This window comes from Aspergillus fumigatus, chromosome 4 (assembly GCF_000002655.1).
Source record: "Aspergillus fumigatus Af293 chromosome 4, whole genome shotgun sequence".
Lineage (NCBI taxonomy): Eukaryota > Fungi > Ascomycota > Eurotiomycetes > Eurotiales > Aspergillaceae > Aspergillus > Aspergillus fumigatus.
The window spans coordinates 3,305,151-3,319,999 of NC_007197.1; the positions used below are offsets into that span (position 1 = coordinate 3,305,151).

General features: G+C 50.8%; 6 protein-coding genes across 6 annotated transcripts; 3 read left to right on the plus strand and 3 right to left on the minus strand.

Moving 5' to 3' along the window:
* Positions 1 to 17: 17 nt before the first annotated feature.
* Positions 18 to 1,618, plus strand: AFUA_4G12610 (uncharacterized protein; the record flags this gene model as incomplete). Its single annotated transcript, XM_746477.2, has 5 exons — positions 18 to 94; positions 219 to 264; positions 325 to 373; positions 432 to 1,068; positions 1,125 to 1,618. Exons 1-5 carry the CDS (start codon positions 85 to 87, stop codon positions 1,616 to 1,618), a joined length of 1,236 nt encoding a protein of 411 aa, XP_751570.2. The 5' UTR covers positions 18 to 84.
* Positions 1,619 to 2,030: 412 nt separating this feature from the next.
* ctpA (Cu(2+)-transporting P-type ATPase CCC2) lies at positions 2,031 to 5,594 on the minus strand (the record flags this gene model as incomplete). The annotated part of the gene is made up of 1 exon (XM_746476.1): positions 2,031 to 5,594. The coding sequence occupies one exon, from the start codon at positions 5,592 to 5,594 to the stop codon at positions 2,031 to 2,033; it is 3,564 nt and encodes a 1,187-aa protein (XP_751569.1).
* Positions 5,595 to 6,876: 1,282 nt separating this feature from the next.
* Positions 6,877 to 8,114, plus strand: acoB (PCI domain-containing protein; the record flags this gene model as incomplete). The annotated part of the gene is made up of 3 exons (XM_746475.2): positions 6,877 to 7,010; positions 7,068 to 7,346; positions 7,408 to 8,114. Exons 2-3 carry the CDS (start codon positions 7,088 to 7,090, stop codon positions 8,112 to 8,114), a joined length of 966 nt encoding a protein of 321 aa, XP_751568.1. The 5' UTR covers positions 6,877 to 7,010; positions 7,068 to 7,087.
* A 662-nt stretch (positions 8,115 to 8,776) lies between these two features.
* rgsB (uncharacterized protein) lies at positions 8,777 to 10,537 on the minus strand (the record flags this gene model as incomplete). Its single annotated transcript, XM_077804660.1, has 3 exons — positions 9,864 to 10,537; positions 9,064 to 9,790; positions 8,777 to 9,013 (listed from the first exon to the last, which is right to left on the minus strand). Exons 1-3 carry the CDS (start codon positions 10,016 to 10,018, stop codon positions 8,777 to 8,779), a joined length of 1,119 nt encoding a protein of 372 aa, XP_077660801.1. The 5' UTR covers positions 10,019 to 10,537.
* Positions 10,538 to 10,694: 157 nt separating this feature from the next.
* On the minus strand, positions 10,695 to 12,752 carry gcnE (histone acetyltransferase GCN5). The gene is made up of 7 exons (XM_077804661.1): positions 12,664 to 12,752; positions 12,506 to 12,600; positions 12,394 to 12,450; positions 12,125 to 12,333; positions 11,953 to 12,067; positions 11,193 to 11,900; positions 10,695 to 11,135 (listed from the first exon to the last, which is right to left on the minus strand). Exons 1-7 carry the CDS (start codon positions 12,683 to 12,685, stop codon positions 11,115 to 11,117), a joined length of 1,227 nt encoding a protein of 408 aa, XP_077660802.1. The 5' UTR covers positions 12,686 to 12,752; the 3' UTR covers positions 10,695 to 11,114.
* Positions 12,753 to 12,991: 239 nt separating this feature from the next.
* Positions 12,992 to 14,733, plus strand: AFUA_4G12670 (putative DNA repair protein Rad1; the record flags this gene model as incomplete). The annotated part of the gene is made up of 5 exons (XM_746472.1): positions 12,992 to 13,094; positions 13,147 to 13,176; positions 13,240 to 13,294; positions 13,353 to 13,392; positions 13,486 to 14,733. The coding sequence occupies 5 exons, from the start codon at positions 12,992 to 12,994 to the stop codon at positions 14,731 to 14,733; spliced, it is 1,476 nt and encodes a 491-aa protein (XP_751565.1).
* Between the last annotated feature and the right edge of the window lie 116 nt (positions 14,734 to 14,849).

Here is a 14,849-nt window from a genome sequence, read left to right on the forward strand (position 1 = left end):
ATTCATGAATTAACCTAGACCAAGCAACTTGCGTCTGGGGACTATCTCAACAACGAAGTGACGAGAAGGAAGCGTGGGGTCAAAATGCCACTGGGTAAGATGATCACCTGTCTATGGGCGCGCTTTGTGTTGGAAGTCTTTTTATCCCTGGCAACACCGCTTGGGAATGCCACCATGAGCTGCTAGAGCTATCTTGCGCTGACATTCTGCAATTATAGATGAAGAAATCTTAGAGACGGTCGCCAATACCGGCTCAATGGATTAGTACGGGCAACGATCTGTCAGTCTATCTATATCGTGATCGAGTGCTAATACCTCGTCCAGCGACAAATGGCCCGGTATGGTCGAGCCTCTCCTCGAACGACTGGAACATGTGCGCAGGCTCTACTCATCCTTCTATCCACTCCTCATGATGCCTGACAGATAAGTAGAATGTATACAACGCGTTTCCTATGCCCAAATTTCACGTCGAAACCCAATCACCAGCCGCGCAGCAACAGCCATCTTCCTTCTCGCAAGAACCCAACTCAGTACCACCGAGTAGCAACCAAGAAAATACTCCTCCAACAGAGACAGAGAACCCTTCACACTCGACAATACCCGCATCAGCTGCCACGCCGTCTCCATCAGACGAGCGTGTGCCAGACTCTAAACCACAGTCGGTAGTTGATTCCCCGGCCGATACCCTCCCTCCACCGCTTGTGTTACTCCTGGATTCCATCAAGTCGACATTAAAGACATTTTTTGCATCAAAGCCCCCGCACACCATACAGAGACTGGCAGAACTAGTTCTCCGACCTAATGCACACTATCGAACTCTCCCTGCATACCTGCGCGCCGTCGACCGCGTCGTCTCCGTTACAAGTACCGCTGATATATTCCCACTTCAAACAGAACCCAGCGCCGGTCAGGTCAACGGCGTCTTGAACGGAGGAGGGCATGGTTTCATGTTTCCAGATCATGCCCCAGGAAGTGATGAGTCCCTGGGTGGGGCCTTGCTTACTCCCATCCCTTGGTTGACCGGGGCATCTTCCCCTGACAACGACGGTGGAGCTACTCTCAGTGAAGGTAACGCTTTCAGTTCCTTGTCTCCATACATTGCTGTTAACACTCGTTCTTCGTAGGTCTCGTCCCAGGTGATTCATTATCATTGGCCACGCAAACATCACAACCAGAGCAGGTCCAACAGCAGGCTCAGGATCCGATAGCACAGACCCAATCCTCCGAAATGACAGCACAGAACGAGACAATGGTTGGTGCTAGCCCCCCGCCAGTCGATTCGTCCGAGGAGATCCCTCACGCTCGGGGCCCGCCGATCGTAGGAGTAGAGGATATGGGCCTACAGGACGGCAAGGGAGTCGAGATGACTTTGGCGCAAGACGCAAATGCGCCTGCGGATCAGTCGTCGGCACCGACCGACCAACCTAGGTCTACGGCTGACGAACAAACCGAGAACCAGAAACCGGCGTCTCGGGCAAATGCAGACAGCGACGGGGATATCCAGCTTGACGATGTGAAAGAGGCAGGGGAATCGGCTCCTGCTGCAACAGCAACAGGAGCGGCTGCAGAGGCAGAAGCTAATGAAACTCTTCAGACGACTGAGAACAAAGATTTTTAGACGCTGTTTGCGTTGATCATGTTTCTTGGGCTCGCATTGTTTCATATAATGATGATCAGGACCTAATCTATGAGCGGCAGTCTATAGGTCATATATTGACTATTGGCCTTCCATGATGAATGATATGAAGTGACTTTACTATGTGTAAGTGCAGGACTTTTCCATGGATGCAAACTGAGCTGCCTCCTATCCTTGGATTTTTGCATGATACCAGCGATGGAGCTGTAGAGATAATCGTATTAATGAACATCTGTAAGGCCCTCGAAGACCATATATGTTTATGTCATTCATTGTAATAATAGCTGTAGAAAGCCATCCATCATACAGGTACTTCATGAGCCGAATCCTAGCTATGAACAATGCACGTGAGACAAAGCACCCCAAAAACATGCAAAGAGTGAAACAGAGGTAATCAAACGACAGGCTCCACTGCCTGTAGAGGGACATAGCCATCGTTGGTGTCTATCGTTCTCGGATTTCGTCCGGTGACAGTCGACCAGACTCTCGCGCCCGTCCGCCTGGCCCAATCCAACCAGCTGGGACGACTGCCAGGACCGGAGACGAGCGCAGCCGCCCACCACTTCTTCCGGGAGCCGTAGGGGCCGGCGCTGCCGAGCTGGGCTGCCTTCTCCAGCTTCTCGGCGTCCATCCATCTTGGACGTTTCCAGAACTTCAGGAGCAGGCTGCTGACGACGACGGAGACGCTTGATGCTGCCATTGCCGCGCCGGCGGCCATGGGGGGAAGCATAAAGCCGCCAAAGGGCAGGAAGAGACCCATGGCGAATGGAAGGCCGATGACGTTGTAGAGGCAGGCCCACATGAGATTGAGCTTGATGCGTCTGAAGACTGCGCGAGAGAGTGATAGACTGGCGGGGACGGACAGGAGATCATCCGGCCGCATAAGCACGATGTCGGCGGCTTCCATGGCGACGTCCGTCCCCGAAGCCAGAGCAATCCCGATCGATGCAGTTGCCAGAGCCGGGGAGTCGTTGATTCCATCACCCACCATGGCGACACGATCACCGGATTCTTGCATCGATGCGATTATGGATTGTTTGTCGGACGGGGAGGCAGAGGCGTGAACGAATTCAGAGGGTATCCCAACGACCGAAGCGATGGACAAGGCAGTAGACCTGGTATCTCCAGTGATGAGCGAAGTCTTGAGTCCCATGCGATGCAAAGCAGCGATCGTAGCCACGGCAGTCGATTTTACAGTGTCGCGGAGGAAGATAGTTCCGGCAAACTGGTGATCAATGGCCACATGAATCTGCGTGATGCCAGCAGTAGGCTTCGGGCTGCCGGTGAGTTGATCTTCAGCTTCAACAGATTCAGGAACCGATACACCTTGAGACCGCAAGAAAGCGGCGTTGCCGATTACAGCACGATACCTTGTCCGCTCTCCATTGAACGCGGGCTCAATCAATGCAGATATTCCCTTACCAACATGGGCATTGAAGTCACCCAAGCTGCCTGGTAGTCCATCGCTTTCGGAGTGGCCTGATTCCGCCTTGGCTGCTGAGACGATGGCCTTGCCGATAGGGTGTTCACTGTTCATCTCCGCGAGACCCACGATCAACCACCAAAGTCGGCGACGCCCTTCAAGCCACTGGCGTTCAATTCTGGCCTCAGCAACAGTCATCTTCCCCGTAGTCAGGGTGCCAGTCTTGTCAAAGACGACGTGGTTGATTTTAGTCGCGCCTTCAAGCACAGCACCACCCTTGACTAGAATACCTTGCTGCGCACCAACGCCAGTACCAACCATGACGGCTGTTGGAGTGCTGAGGCCCAATGCACATGGACAAGCAAAGACGATGACAGAGATGCAAAGCTTCAGGCAAACCATGACTTTTCCGCCACTGCCTTCAGCGACGAAGATCTGAGGAGGATGGGACAAAACGTGGCTAATGAACATCCAACCAAAAAACGTGATGAGACCGAGACTGATGATCGCCGGAACGAAGTAGCCGGCAACAATATCCGCCACCCGCTGGATAGAAGCCCGGCTAGTTTGCGCGTCCTGAACCAATTTCACAATCTGGCTAAGCTGAGTGTCCTTGCCGGTTCGAGTGACCTTGAAGTCAATCGAACTAGTGCCATTCACAGTTCCAGCAATGACGGTACTACCCTTCTTCTTATAAATGGGTAGCGCTTCACCAGTGATCATGCTTTCGTCCACGTAACTCTCGCCTCGAATGACGACCCCGTCAGCAGAAACTTTATCACCAGGGTGAAGCACAACTATGTCGCCAATTTCAATGAGCTCAGTTGGGATCACTTTGTGACCTGGACCAGATTTTGCCGCGCTTGATGATGTCGGCTTCTTCTCGTCGGGGCAAACTTTGGTCATTTCCCATTCCTCGGCGAGCTTCTCAGCGGCAATAGGATCATCATATATTGTCGTCATAGACGGAGCCAGGGACATGAGTCGCGAGAGAGCGGCTGACGTTTGACCTTTAGCCCGATTCTCTAGCCATCTTCCGAGTGTAATGAAGGTAATAAGCATGGTGCTTGTATCAAAGACGGTGCGGGGCCGTTTCTCGGCCATTGTGCACATGGCCACAAGCATGATAAAGACACTGTAGAAGAAAGCCGCAGATGTGCCCAACATGACAAGAACATCCATAGTCGGCGAGCGATGCTTGAGTGATTTGTAGCTGCTCACGTAGAATCGTTTTCCGATACCGAACTGTACAGGGATAGTGAGCAACAAACATAGCACGTCCCCGAGATACACGCCTGCGCATAATGGGAGCTTGCCGAAGTCGAGCTTCGGTAGATACATGGGAAGCAACATGTTGAGGACAAAGACGGGTACCGCAAATGAGAGAGAGAACAAGAACGCATGTCGCCACTCTTGGACCTCCTTGGTTTTGGAAAGAGATTCCAATTGGGCGTTAGTGTCGTCCGATTCAGACAACAAGGCATTGTAGCCCGCAGCCTCGATCGCCTCCACAATGGTACGAATGCCAATCTTCGCAGAATCGAACGAGATTGCAAGCTTATATGTGCCCATATTGATGGACGCCGAGTAAATCCCAGGTCTCCGGAGAAGGGAGTCCTCTAAATCATTTGCCGCGACTACATCGCGCAAGCCGTGTAAACTCAGGGTTACGCTGTTCATGGAGCTAGACGTAGACAGTTTCGGCTCTGAAGCAATGATAGTTGCATCAAAACCCGCATCTTCAATGATTGTGGTGATTTGTTGGGCCGAGAGAACAGTAGGGTCATGGACGATGATAGCGCGTTCAGCAAGTAAGCTGATGTTGAACTGAACCACACCATCAACACCATCGAATGCACTCTGCACACTGGATGTACAAGCGCCACATGTCATACCATCTATAGAAACGGTTGTGTTCATGAGGCGCGATGTAGCATCTGCGTCTTCCAGCGAGCCTCGGGGAACGTCCTGCGGCGTTGAGGTTTCCAGAACCGTCGCGCCAAACCCACGATCCTCGATAATATCCGCGAGCTGTTCCGGCGTGATCACGGAAGCATCATGCTCCACCACTGCTCGTTCTGATAGCAATGAGACGTTGATCGATTTGACGCCTCTGACTTCTTTGAGTCCTCCTTCCACAGCAGACGTACAGGCACCACACGTCATCCCTTCCACCGCCAACGTCGTGGTCGAAAATCGCGGCTTTGCATCCTGTGCATCTCTGGGAATATCGGCTTGTATCGATGGGCCGTCAGTGGAGATGATCTCAGCATCAAAACCCGAGTCTTCGATTTTTTCAGCTATTGTTTCCGCAGATATTATGGTCGGATCATGATGCACGACGGCTCGGCCCATCATCAAGCTAACTGACACCTCTCCTACGCCTTCCAGACCCTTGAAGGCGCCTTCAACAGCGGAAGTACATGCCCCGCATGTCATTCCATCCACTTTGACTGTTGTGGTCGCCATATGCGCTGGGGATCGGCCAGCGGAGGGACCACTATCGTGGGCGCGTACAAGGTCGGAGGCCGCCATCGCGCGGGCTTTGACTTCACTAAAGCTACGCAACGGAAGCTGTACTGCAGTGTGTTACCGCATGAGGGTCTGTTATGGAAGGGAGACCAAGACTGTATGAAAAGAAAGACCAGGAGCCAGCGCCTCCAGCAAGCTGGGTTGACGTCAAAGATAAATAGCGGACAAAAGACCAATGAAGGGAGCACAGGGACGGATGTGGTCGGAAGTCCGACAAGGGCATATCATTTCATCCCTTCCTCCTTGGTTATCAATTTCTTAAGGGCAACTGGAAGAAACAGCCGGAAAGTCTTGGCTACAGGCCCATAATGCACAAAGAATTGAAATGCAATCAATCAGCGGCACTGGCTGTGGGTTGGGCCGTTTGGCGCTATTATTAATGCTCATCTAATTCTAATCATCCGTCGGCCCAGTCAACTCGTCTACTCCATCCAGTCCCCTAGTTTTTCTCAACCGGCCTTAAGATGATATTTATGAAGAATGCTTCTCAGTGCTTTGCCAATAATGCCACATACTTGCGATCCAATCTGAATCAGAAACTCCCAAGTCTGGACGCAAGTCTTGTGCGCTGACAGCGCTGAAGCTGCAGTGTCACCCATCTGCAATGCTTGACTCGATATGCAAGGGGATCTCTTCCCTTGATCAGCGCTTGGTGGAATGGCGTCCGTCTGACTCAGTAATTCAGTTCTCCAGGCCAAAAAAGAGGCTAACCGGGATTCTCGTGCCTGACTCCATTGATTATTATTCTATGTGATGAGTCTGCAGAAGTCCCAATAATGAGGATGATTGTTCGCAGGTGCCATGTGCAAATTGCAGTACAGTTGACGATTGGCCGTCATGAAACAAACCCAGACTCCCCATCCTCATTAGGATAATGTCCAGTTTCAAATAATAAACGCTTCTACTAGTCATGATACAGTCTAACACCTCAGATAGTCACCTTAAATGAATCAGGACTTGACAAGCCCTGACTACAAAGTCTAGATCCTATTTCGTCCAACTTTCACAAGCTTTGTGCGAAATATGGTCTTGCTCATTCACGCTCCCAGGCGTCAATGATAAGCAAAAGACTGCATAATGGTGAGGAGAAGGGACCTAGAGTGCCAAAACATCTCAATTCACAATAATGTGAGATCGAACGTAACATCAGCGATCAACCATTCTGGAATAGTGCTGAGTATTCGTATCAATCTGGAGGTTATAACCCGAGCTATGCTTGAATCTCAAGGTAGGTGACAGGTTCTGTTTGCATCACAAACAAACAATTCGAATGACAACTGGATAGGTATCGGATACTCCGTAGCATCATCACCATCGACATCCCAACTGTTATCGGTCAACTATTCTATCAGAGACATTTTCGGTGCCGAGTCTCGCATACGCTTCTTTAGTCTCTTACGTCTAAGTTTCCCCTTGCATGTCGGTTTACGCTCGACTGTCTCGCCCAATGTCCTACAGCAGCTGACCTCCATTAAGCGCCAGACAACCAAGCTCAAATGGATCAAATACATACTCGGGCCATCGAGGCTCTGCAACCCTTCATCCACTTGGCCAACTCAAACAGTGCTACCTCCCCGCGATTCATTGCCAACCTAATTACAAATGCGACCTCAAATCCGCACACCTACGTCTTCGCCGAGCTGCTCGAAACGCCTACGATCCAAGCCCTCCGCTTCCCAAACACCCCAGAAGAGTTCCAAGGCTACCTGACCCTTTTGGAAATCTTCACTTGGGGAACATGGCAGGACTACCAGAGTGAGCACGCCAGCCCTTCGAACTGAGCCTTTAGGCTTATAGCAACTAACAATCCCCTCAGCAACACCCAACCTCCCCAGCCTCAGCGCCGAACAGGCTCTCAAGCTCCGCCTCCTCTCGCTCCTCACCCTCTCCGCAACACTCAAGCCCCTCACCTACAAGACCCTCATGGACGCCCTCTCCATCTCAGCTCCCGCTGAGCTCGAATCCCTTGTCACAAAAGCCATCTACTCGTCCCTCATCACCGCCCGCCTCTCCCCCGCCTCCAACCCCCCCTTCGTAAACGTGACGTCCGTCGCGCCCCTCCGCGACATCAAACTCCAATCCCTGCCGATGATGATCTCACTCCTGACACAGTGGGAGAGCCGCTGCGGCGACGTCATCAGCGACATCGAAGCAGAGATCGCCAAGGTCAAGACCAATGCCGCGAAGCGTAGGGCGAAAGAACAGGCGCGGGCTGCTCTGCTTGAAAAAGCGCTTGCCTCCGCGGATGGGAGTGCAAAGGACGTGACGGGAGGCGGGTCCGGGTCCAGGAGGCACGGCGGATCGCAGCGGTTTGGCCAGGGAGGTGGCAATAAGCGCGAGTTCAACGCTGATGACTACGATGATGAGGATGATGGGTACTGGGATAATGGCAACGATGGCGGTATCGACTTACACGCGGCTGGTTCGCGTATGGACATTGATGAGAGCACGGGATCTTCTAGATTCGGGTTGGGCGGGGCTGGCGCGAGACATGCGAAGCGTATCTTGGGCAAAAAATCTTAATGTAGGAGCTGCTGACAGTGGACCTGTAATGGTCTTTACGAACTGATGAAGTATCTTTTCTGGGTGGTTTACTCTCCTGCATAGACCCATCATGCTAAGGCTACTTAGGAAATGCAAAACCAGCATCTTATCGAGGATATTTTGCCATTGCGATTTGCATTATTATAGCAGATTAGCGGACCAATGCCTGAACACCAAAAAAAGTTCCACCGGCAGTCATTGAAATTGAACATCATGCAGAATAGGCAGAAATGGGTATTGTAAGAAAAGGAAGATGTTAAGAAGCAATCAAGAAGGAAACATTCACAAGACAAAGCGGCAGGGAGAGTCTGTTGTGGCTGCAGGGACAGGTACGGCGTGGCCGTGAACCAAACGTGGGATCGACCAGAAGGATGTATCGCGTTTTGCTCAAATCTTTCCAAGCCTGAGGAAGGACTCAACATAGCGCAGCTTGGATGAGGATATCCTAAACTGTCGGCTCCTAGACAGCTGCTTTGCCAGGCAGAAGAAGAAGACATGCGCTGCAGTATGGTCCCGGGTGCGACATCTGAGCTCGCATGACAGTATCATAGTTGCCAGAAATATTCAGTGGATCAGAGGGGCATCCGAAAGGCGACGCCCGGTAGAGCGAACGGCTGCCTAACAGACTGAAAATAACCAAATCAAAGCATAGTACCGGGAACGAAAATGAACAGAATGCTCAGAGCGGCAGCGACCAGTAGAGCGATGAATAACGTTGCAGTGGCTCGTTTATTTAGGAGCTTACGAACATAAGGCTCGCGGATTGGAGCCCAGTTCATGAACGTGTATTCGCTGTACCCCAGATACGCCATTACCGGGTCGATCTTATACTGGTACGAAGCGATGAAATATGCAGCCACAATAAAAGGCAAAATCACCTGGTCCGTCATTAGCAGAAGCGCGCAAGGATCGTCAAAGTAGGGCTTACCCAGCAACGAATATGCCGTGGCTTGTCACGAAGGACGACGTAGAAGGCACCCCAGAAACCACCGCCAAAGCTAATCAAAGCCAAAGCTAAGCGTATCATGATGGTCAATGGCACAAGGTTACCCAAGGCTTTTGCCTGCAAAAACCCAGGGTATGCGTCGCGTTCCATTGCTTGGAAAACATAGTCTTTGGCAGGGTCAAACACTTCTGGATCGTCTCTCCCGTCATCCTCAATCAAATTGATTATCGTTGATACCATTTCCTCCGGAAGCACAATCTCTCTTTCAGCACCAGGCAGTAGATATGTGTAGAGAATCTTCTCTGCAGACGCGCGAATATCGTGTCGTGTGACTGTATGGCCAGGGGAATTCGATTCGTTCTGTGTTCCGGAGCTTGGACGAGGCGGTTGCTCATTGGAAGGAAGGCGAGCAGCATTCTGCGACCCGAGGCTACTCTGCGGCGAATGCTGGGATGTGTGGCCATCAGAGCGAAGGAAGGCCGACAGCCTTTGATCGGCGTCCTTGTCGTCGTAGTCGCGAAAGCCCCGGCGCAAGCTCGAGGGACCAGCTTCTGTAAGCGGGATATCGCCAAGATGTTCCAAGTTATCCAAAGCGGCGGATGAGCCTTTACTATCTGCTTTTTCAAGATCAGGCGTCGCAACTAAGACAGACCGACGCAGTTCGCGGACATAATGGCGACATAGCGACATATGTTGTGATACATCGAGCCTATTTCACTTCGAGGTCAGAAAATTCCCGTGATTCATGCGCCGCACTATTCAGGGAGAGATCTTGCGCATACCAGAAATCCAAGTAATCGACTGAGCGCTGTTGGTCTCGCATGTATATGTAGAAAGAGAATAGATCGACAGGAGCCAAAGTGCGACGACTGAGGACCTCAAACAGAGTGGGGAGCCGATTCCTCGGCTCCAAGTCCAAAAGTGACGGCGACGCCATTGTGAGCGAGAGCGATAGACAACCAACAAGACAGATCCCAATAGATGATTCAAACGAGTGAGAATTGGCGTGAGGTCAAGAGTGAAAAAGTCGGAAATAATGAAAGGTATCGAGTCAGTCCAAGAATAGGAGTGGCCCGTGTTACTGTTCCACCAACGTCTCAATAATAATCAAGATGGCCAGCTCACGATTGAACGATCGCAAAGAAGTAGAATAATAGCGAATGACCGGAGGTAATTTAGTCCAAATTAAGACATCAGTGCAATGAACGACAGAGATTTGAAGGGTCTAGGACTTTCAGGCTCAGGAGCCCCTGGAGAGCGCCGCCTGAAGTGGGAAAAGACGGCTTAAAGTAACAATCCTCCAGCCGCCCACTGGGAACGACAAGCCGGATAAGGACAAAGGAGGAACAGGGCACGCGTTGCGATATTATAATTATAGTGATTCTAACCGCAAAAGAAGGACAGTCGATTGCCCCGACCACCTGCAGAGGAACTTTCTCATACTAGAATAGTCATGTCCGTCTCTTGTTGTCTATTGACCTGCCATCTTCATGATCCGCAGCCAACAAACGGCCCGCCGCAAAGTTATTCCGAAATGAAGGACCCACCGGCTAATGATCATCAGCAGCTCACCACGTTCTCCACTGCTGGCCGAGATTACATGCAAGGGAGGCATGAACTATGTATGATGTTAGAATCATCTGGTGGCTAGAAGCAAAGGGCAGCGACAAACTCACATGTTGTGATAGATCATATCTCTTGTCATGCAGCTGTTCGTTGCACTTGCATCCTATGCTCCCTTGCCGGGTTTGACTGCTTTCCAGCCTTTCTTTTTAGTCTTCGTGCCTGGGGCAGTAAAGCTTACAGAAGCGGTTTCCTTGGTAGAGAATCAAGGAATGTACGAAGTGATGTCTGTTGATATTGCCATAACATTTGTTCAGTCACCGAATGCTAGATAGAATTGGCTAGAATGCTCCCCCATGCATCCATTGGGTATTTGTTCGTTGAATAGCAAGGAAAAAAAAAACGCCACCCAAACCAAAACTCCGTCGCTTCAAAATGAAGAAAGGATGTATTATCACCCATCAAATAACTCAGTGCCCATCGGCCAGATGCTATGACAAAGTCAGCACGAGTCCCCGCTAGGAGGTCTATCCAAGAGAGACACTTACCGACCACTCCGGGATGTTGCGAATCTGCTGCCACATAAATTTTTCCAGTTTATTCGCGCTCTTCGCATACGGTGTGTTCTCATTGTTGTATTTCCGGCAATTGTCAAAGATCAACATGGCATCTTTGATGAAATCTTGCGGGGTCGGGTACATGTCCTTCTCGTGCTTCTCTTCCATCGTCGATAAGTCCATCGGCTCTTTGATAACTTCGTAGTAATCAGGAACTTCATCGCGGTTGACAGGCTGAGTGAATGGCCACGCAGCACTGTGGTTTTGCATGTCGTTGAGCAAGTGCAGGAGCTGATTGTAGTTCGGCCCATGGCGCGGTTGCCGCGCCAATTCGTCCATATCCGGTGACCATCCGGATTCCTTGATGGCTGGGATACTCAGGGGATCGATCTTGCAAGGTCCGTTCTTCCATTCCCTTGGCGGAGGATGGATGATATGCGAACGGCTGAATGCCCTGATTTTGGCTTGCACCGCTTCCTTCTGCTTCAGAAGCATGCGACCTGCTTCCAAGTATCGGATCTTGGGAAGCATGGTACATTGCATGATGGTTCCGCCCTCGTAATCCTTGATATAACCCATCCATATAGACTTGTCGAGCGTGATTTCCTTGGTGAATCCCTGCTTCTTGAAATAGCCAATCGCATAGTTGTCCGCATAAGTCAGGAAATGCATGATGGGCGAGGTCGCTTTCACATAGTCCTGCTCTTATAGTTAGCTATCACTCCTGCTGCGGTTTAGTTCTTAGCCATACCTTCAGGTGAGACATCAAATGCGCACCGTAACCCTTGACTTGCTGGTCTGAAGATATGGCGCAAAAGACGATTTCCGCAAATTTGCGGCTATTGAACGGCCGGTAGGTGATGCCTCTGTGAAATAATTGGTGAGCTCGTCAAGAACCAATAGGCCATTGATCCCACACGTACCCTACAACCTCTAATGGGTGCTTCACAATGGCGATAGACAAATGCGAACGATCGTAGACCAGGCGTGCGATATAATCCTTGGGCATCTTTGGAAGCTGCTTCTGAAAGATGCACTTCAACCCGGTGAGAACGACGAAACTATCCCGCGAGCCATCATTATTGACCACTCGAAACTCGATTTCACCTCGTCGCTCTTCTAAGACAGCGGGCTATTGCGGGGAATGAACATCAGCCGCCGCGTCGGATTAACATTCACTAGTGAGGCTCACCTTTTCTGGGAAGGGAACGATCCTCAGCGGTGGCTTCCCCAGAGGTTCATCTTCGGTCTACAACAAACACTGTCAGAAGGGCAACAGAAATGAGTTCGAAGTAGAGACAAACCTTTGGCTCTCTTTCAGGAGAGTCAGTGCGCGCCTTTTTAATCTGTTTCTGGGAATCCGGGCAAGCCGCATCTTCCGAAGCTTTCCGCTTGGAACCTGTATGATGGTCAATCAAGTCTGAAAACCACGGATATAAACACGCCTAGCTCGCAGACTCACTCTCTGATGTAAGTGCCGGCATATTGTGCTTGAGATTTCTGTTATAACTCTGGCTTCTTCAACATCCTGCTCCCAAGCGACGCCGAATTGCGGTCTCCGCATTATAGGCGGAGAGCAGGGGGCCATTGATCGGCACTATGTTAATCCGAGATTGATTGGGCCAGATCGACCAGAAGTTACTTGGCTTGACGCGTTGCCTCTATCTAGAAGCTCTACGATGGCGGAGTAGTGTAGGCTAGTTGTTCTTTTCCATTACAGACATCAATTGCTGTATAAGCTGTCTGATAATCGATATTTGCTCGATTTGAGCTCTAATTAACTTATCCTCATGTCTCTGAACGAAGTCTGGGAGGCAGCCTCCGCAAGCCCTTACTCTCCCCTGATATCGAAAGATCACCAGTTCTTCGTTGGGTTCAGTCTGCTGCTGAGTGGTAAGAAGATCACAACTTCATCATGGTTTGACAGAGCTAATAGGCACTTTAGCCTTGGTTTTCACTGGTCTTTTCGGTCTGAGTATGTCTTGCTCTGTGCATCCAAGTCAAACTGGGTTATAGCTCACCATTGCTCGCTAAATAGATCGATCCTTCTTGAGCATCGCAACATTCGGGGTTCCGGCGTCACTAGCATTTGGGTAAGCTGCGACAGACTCCATCGGAGCTATGGCCGTCGCTCATATTACATTTCTGCAGATTCGGTGCCGTATACATGATCTGCGCTGTTGGTGTCTACGTTTAAGTGACTCGCATCCCGTCTTTCTATGTACTGTAAATCGGAAAGTTGAAAGCCAAAAGACGTATATCAGGGCGAGAGCTGTTCTATTAGACACGCCTTTACAAAGCCACCAGCCTCTTCCTAATCAATCTTTCCGTGCTCATTGTTTTATGCGTTTCTCCGGCTATCTGTACAGACAAGAGTCCTAGGGCCATGGAAACTACCGAGCCCATTTTTTCAGCTGTCTCCAGCAACGCTCACCAGCTCTATACCCTGCTGCAATGCATCGGATTTGTTCCAAAGGCCACGGTGCAAATTACTCCAGACGGAATCCGGTTTTCGGCAGAGGAGACCAGGGTGATACAGGGACTTGCCTTTCTCGACAAGGCGCTCTTCACCAGTTATACCTTCAACCCTCCAAAGACCCCAAACAATGAGGCCAATGACGCAGACAATCATGACAACACCACAGACACCGCATACTACCCATGTTTCGTGGTCTCTCTGTCTGCCCTCTTGGAGACACTGAAAATCTTTGGCATTAATGAGGCACCGTCTGGAAGCTTCAGCAGAGCAGCCAGCGTCCAACCGCCCAACCCTGCAGCCTCAAGCGCATTTACATCCCCTGCACTCCTCCTCGCCCGTTCCTGCACAATACAGTACACTCACGAAGGCGCTCCGCTGAGCATCACCCTCTCCGAAACAGGGGTCAAAACGACCTGCGATCTGACAACTTACGAACCCGAAGACACCGACACCGACATCCCTTTCCAGCGCGATGGCATAGTAATGAAAATCATCATGCGTTCGGCATGGCTACACAACGCCATCACGGAGCTCGGCGCAACCAATCCCACTGTCCTCAAGCTCTCGGCCTCGGCGACACGAGAGCCATTTTTCGCTTTGTCAGGCTCCGGTGGCCCCCTCAGCGAATCGACGGTTGAATTCTCTATTGAACGGCAGAACCAAAACAATGGCCCGTCCCAAACCCATAAGGTACTCACCGATGATGGCTCGCGAGCGCGGGCGAAGAGGGCTAAACTCGCACCTACCGTCACTGAAACCTTTCTCGTCAGCCCTCCATCTTCTATGGGCACTCGCATCAACCAGAATTATCGTTTCTCCATGATACAAAAGGCGGCTCGTGCTATGGCAGTAGCCAATAAAGTGAGCATTAGGGGGGATAGACAAGGCGTTCTTAGTCTTCAGTTCATGATTGAGTTCGACAACAATGGACATGGTGGCGCACCTGGTGGCATGCGGTCTTCGGGAGCAAGTACCGGGGGCACTGTGACTTTCGTGGACTTCCGTTTTGTACCATTACTTGACGACGATGATGTTGATCTAGAAATGGATTAGGTAGAAGTTGGCGGTATACTTGGTCGAAGCTGGAAGACAACGTTAAAAATAAGGACATCAATATAAAAACCCGATTTGCTTAAGACTATTTGCCCTTCTCCAACGCCGTACAAATG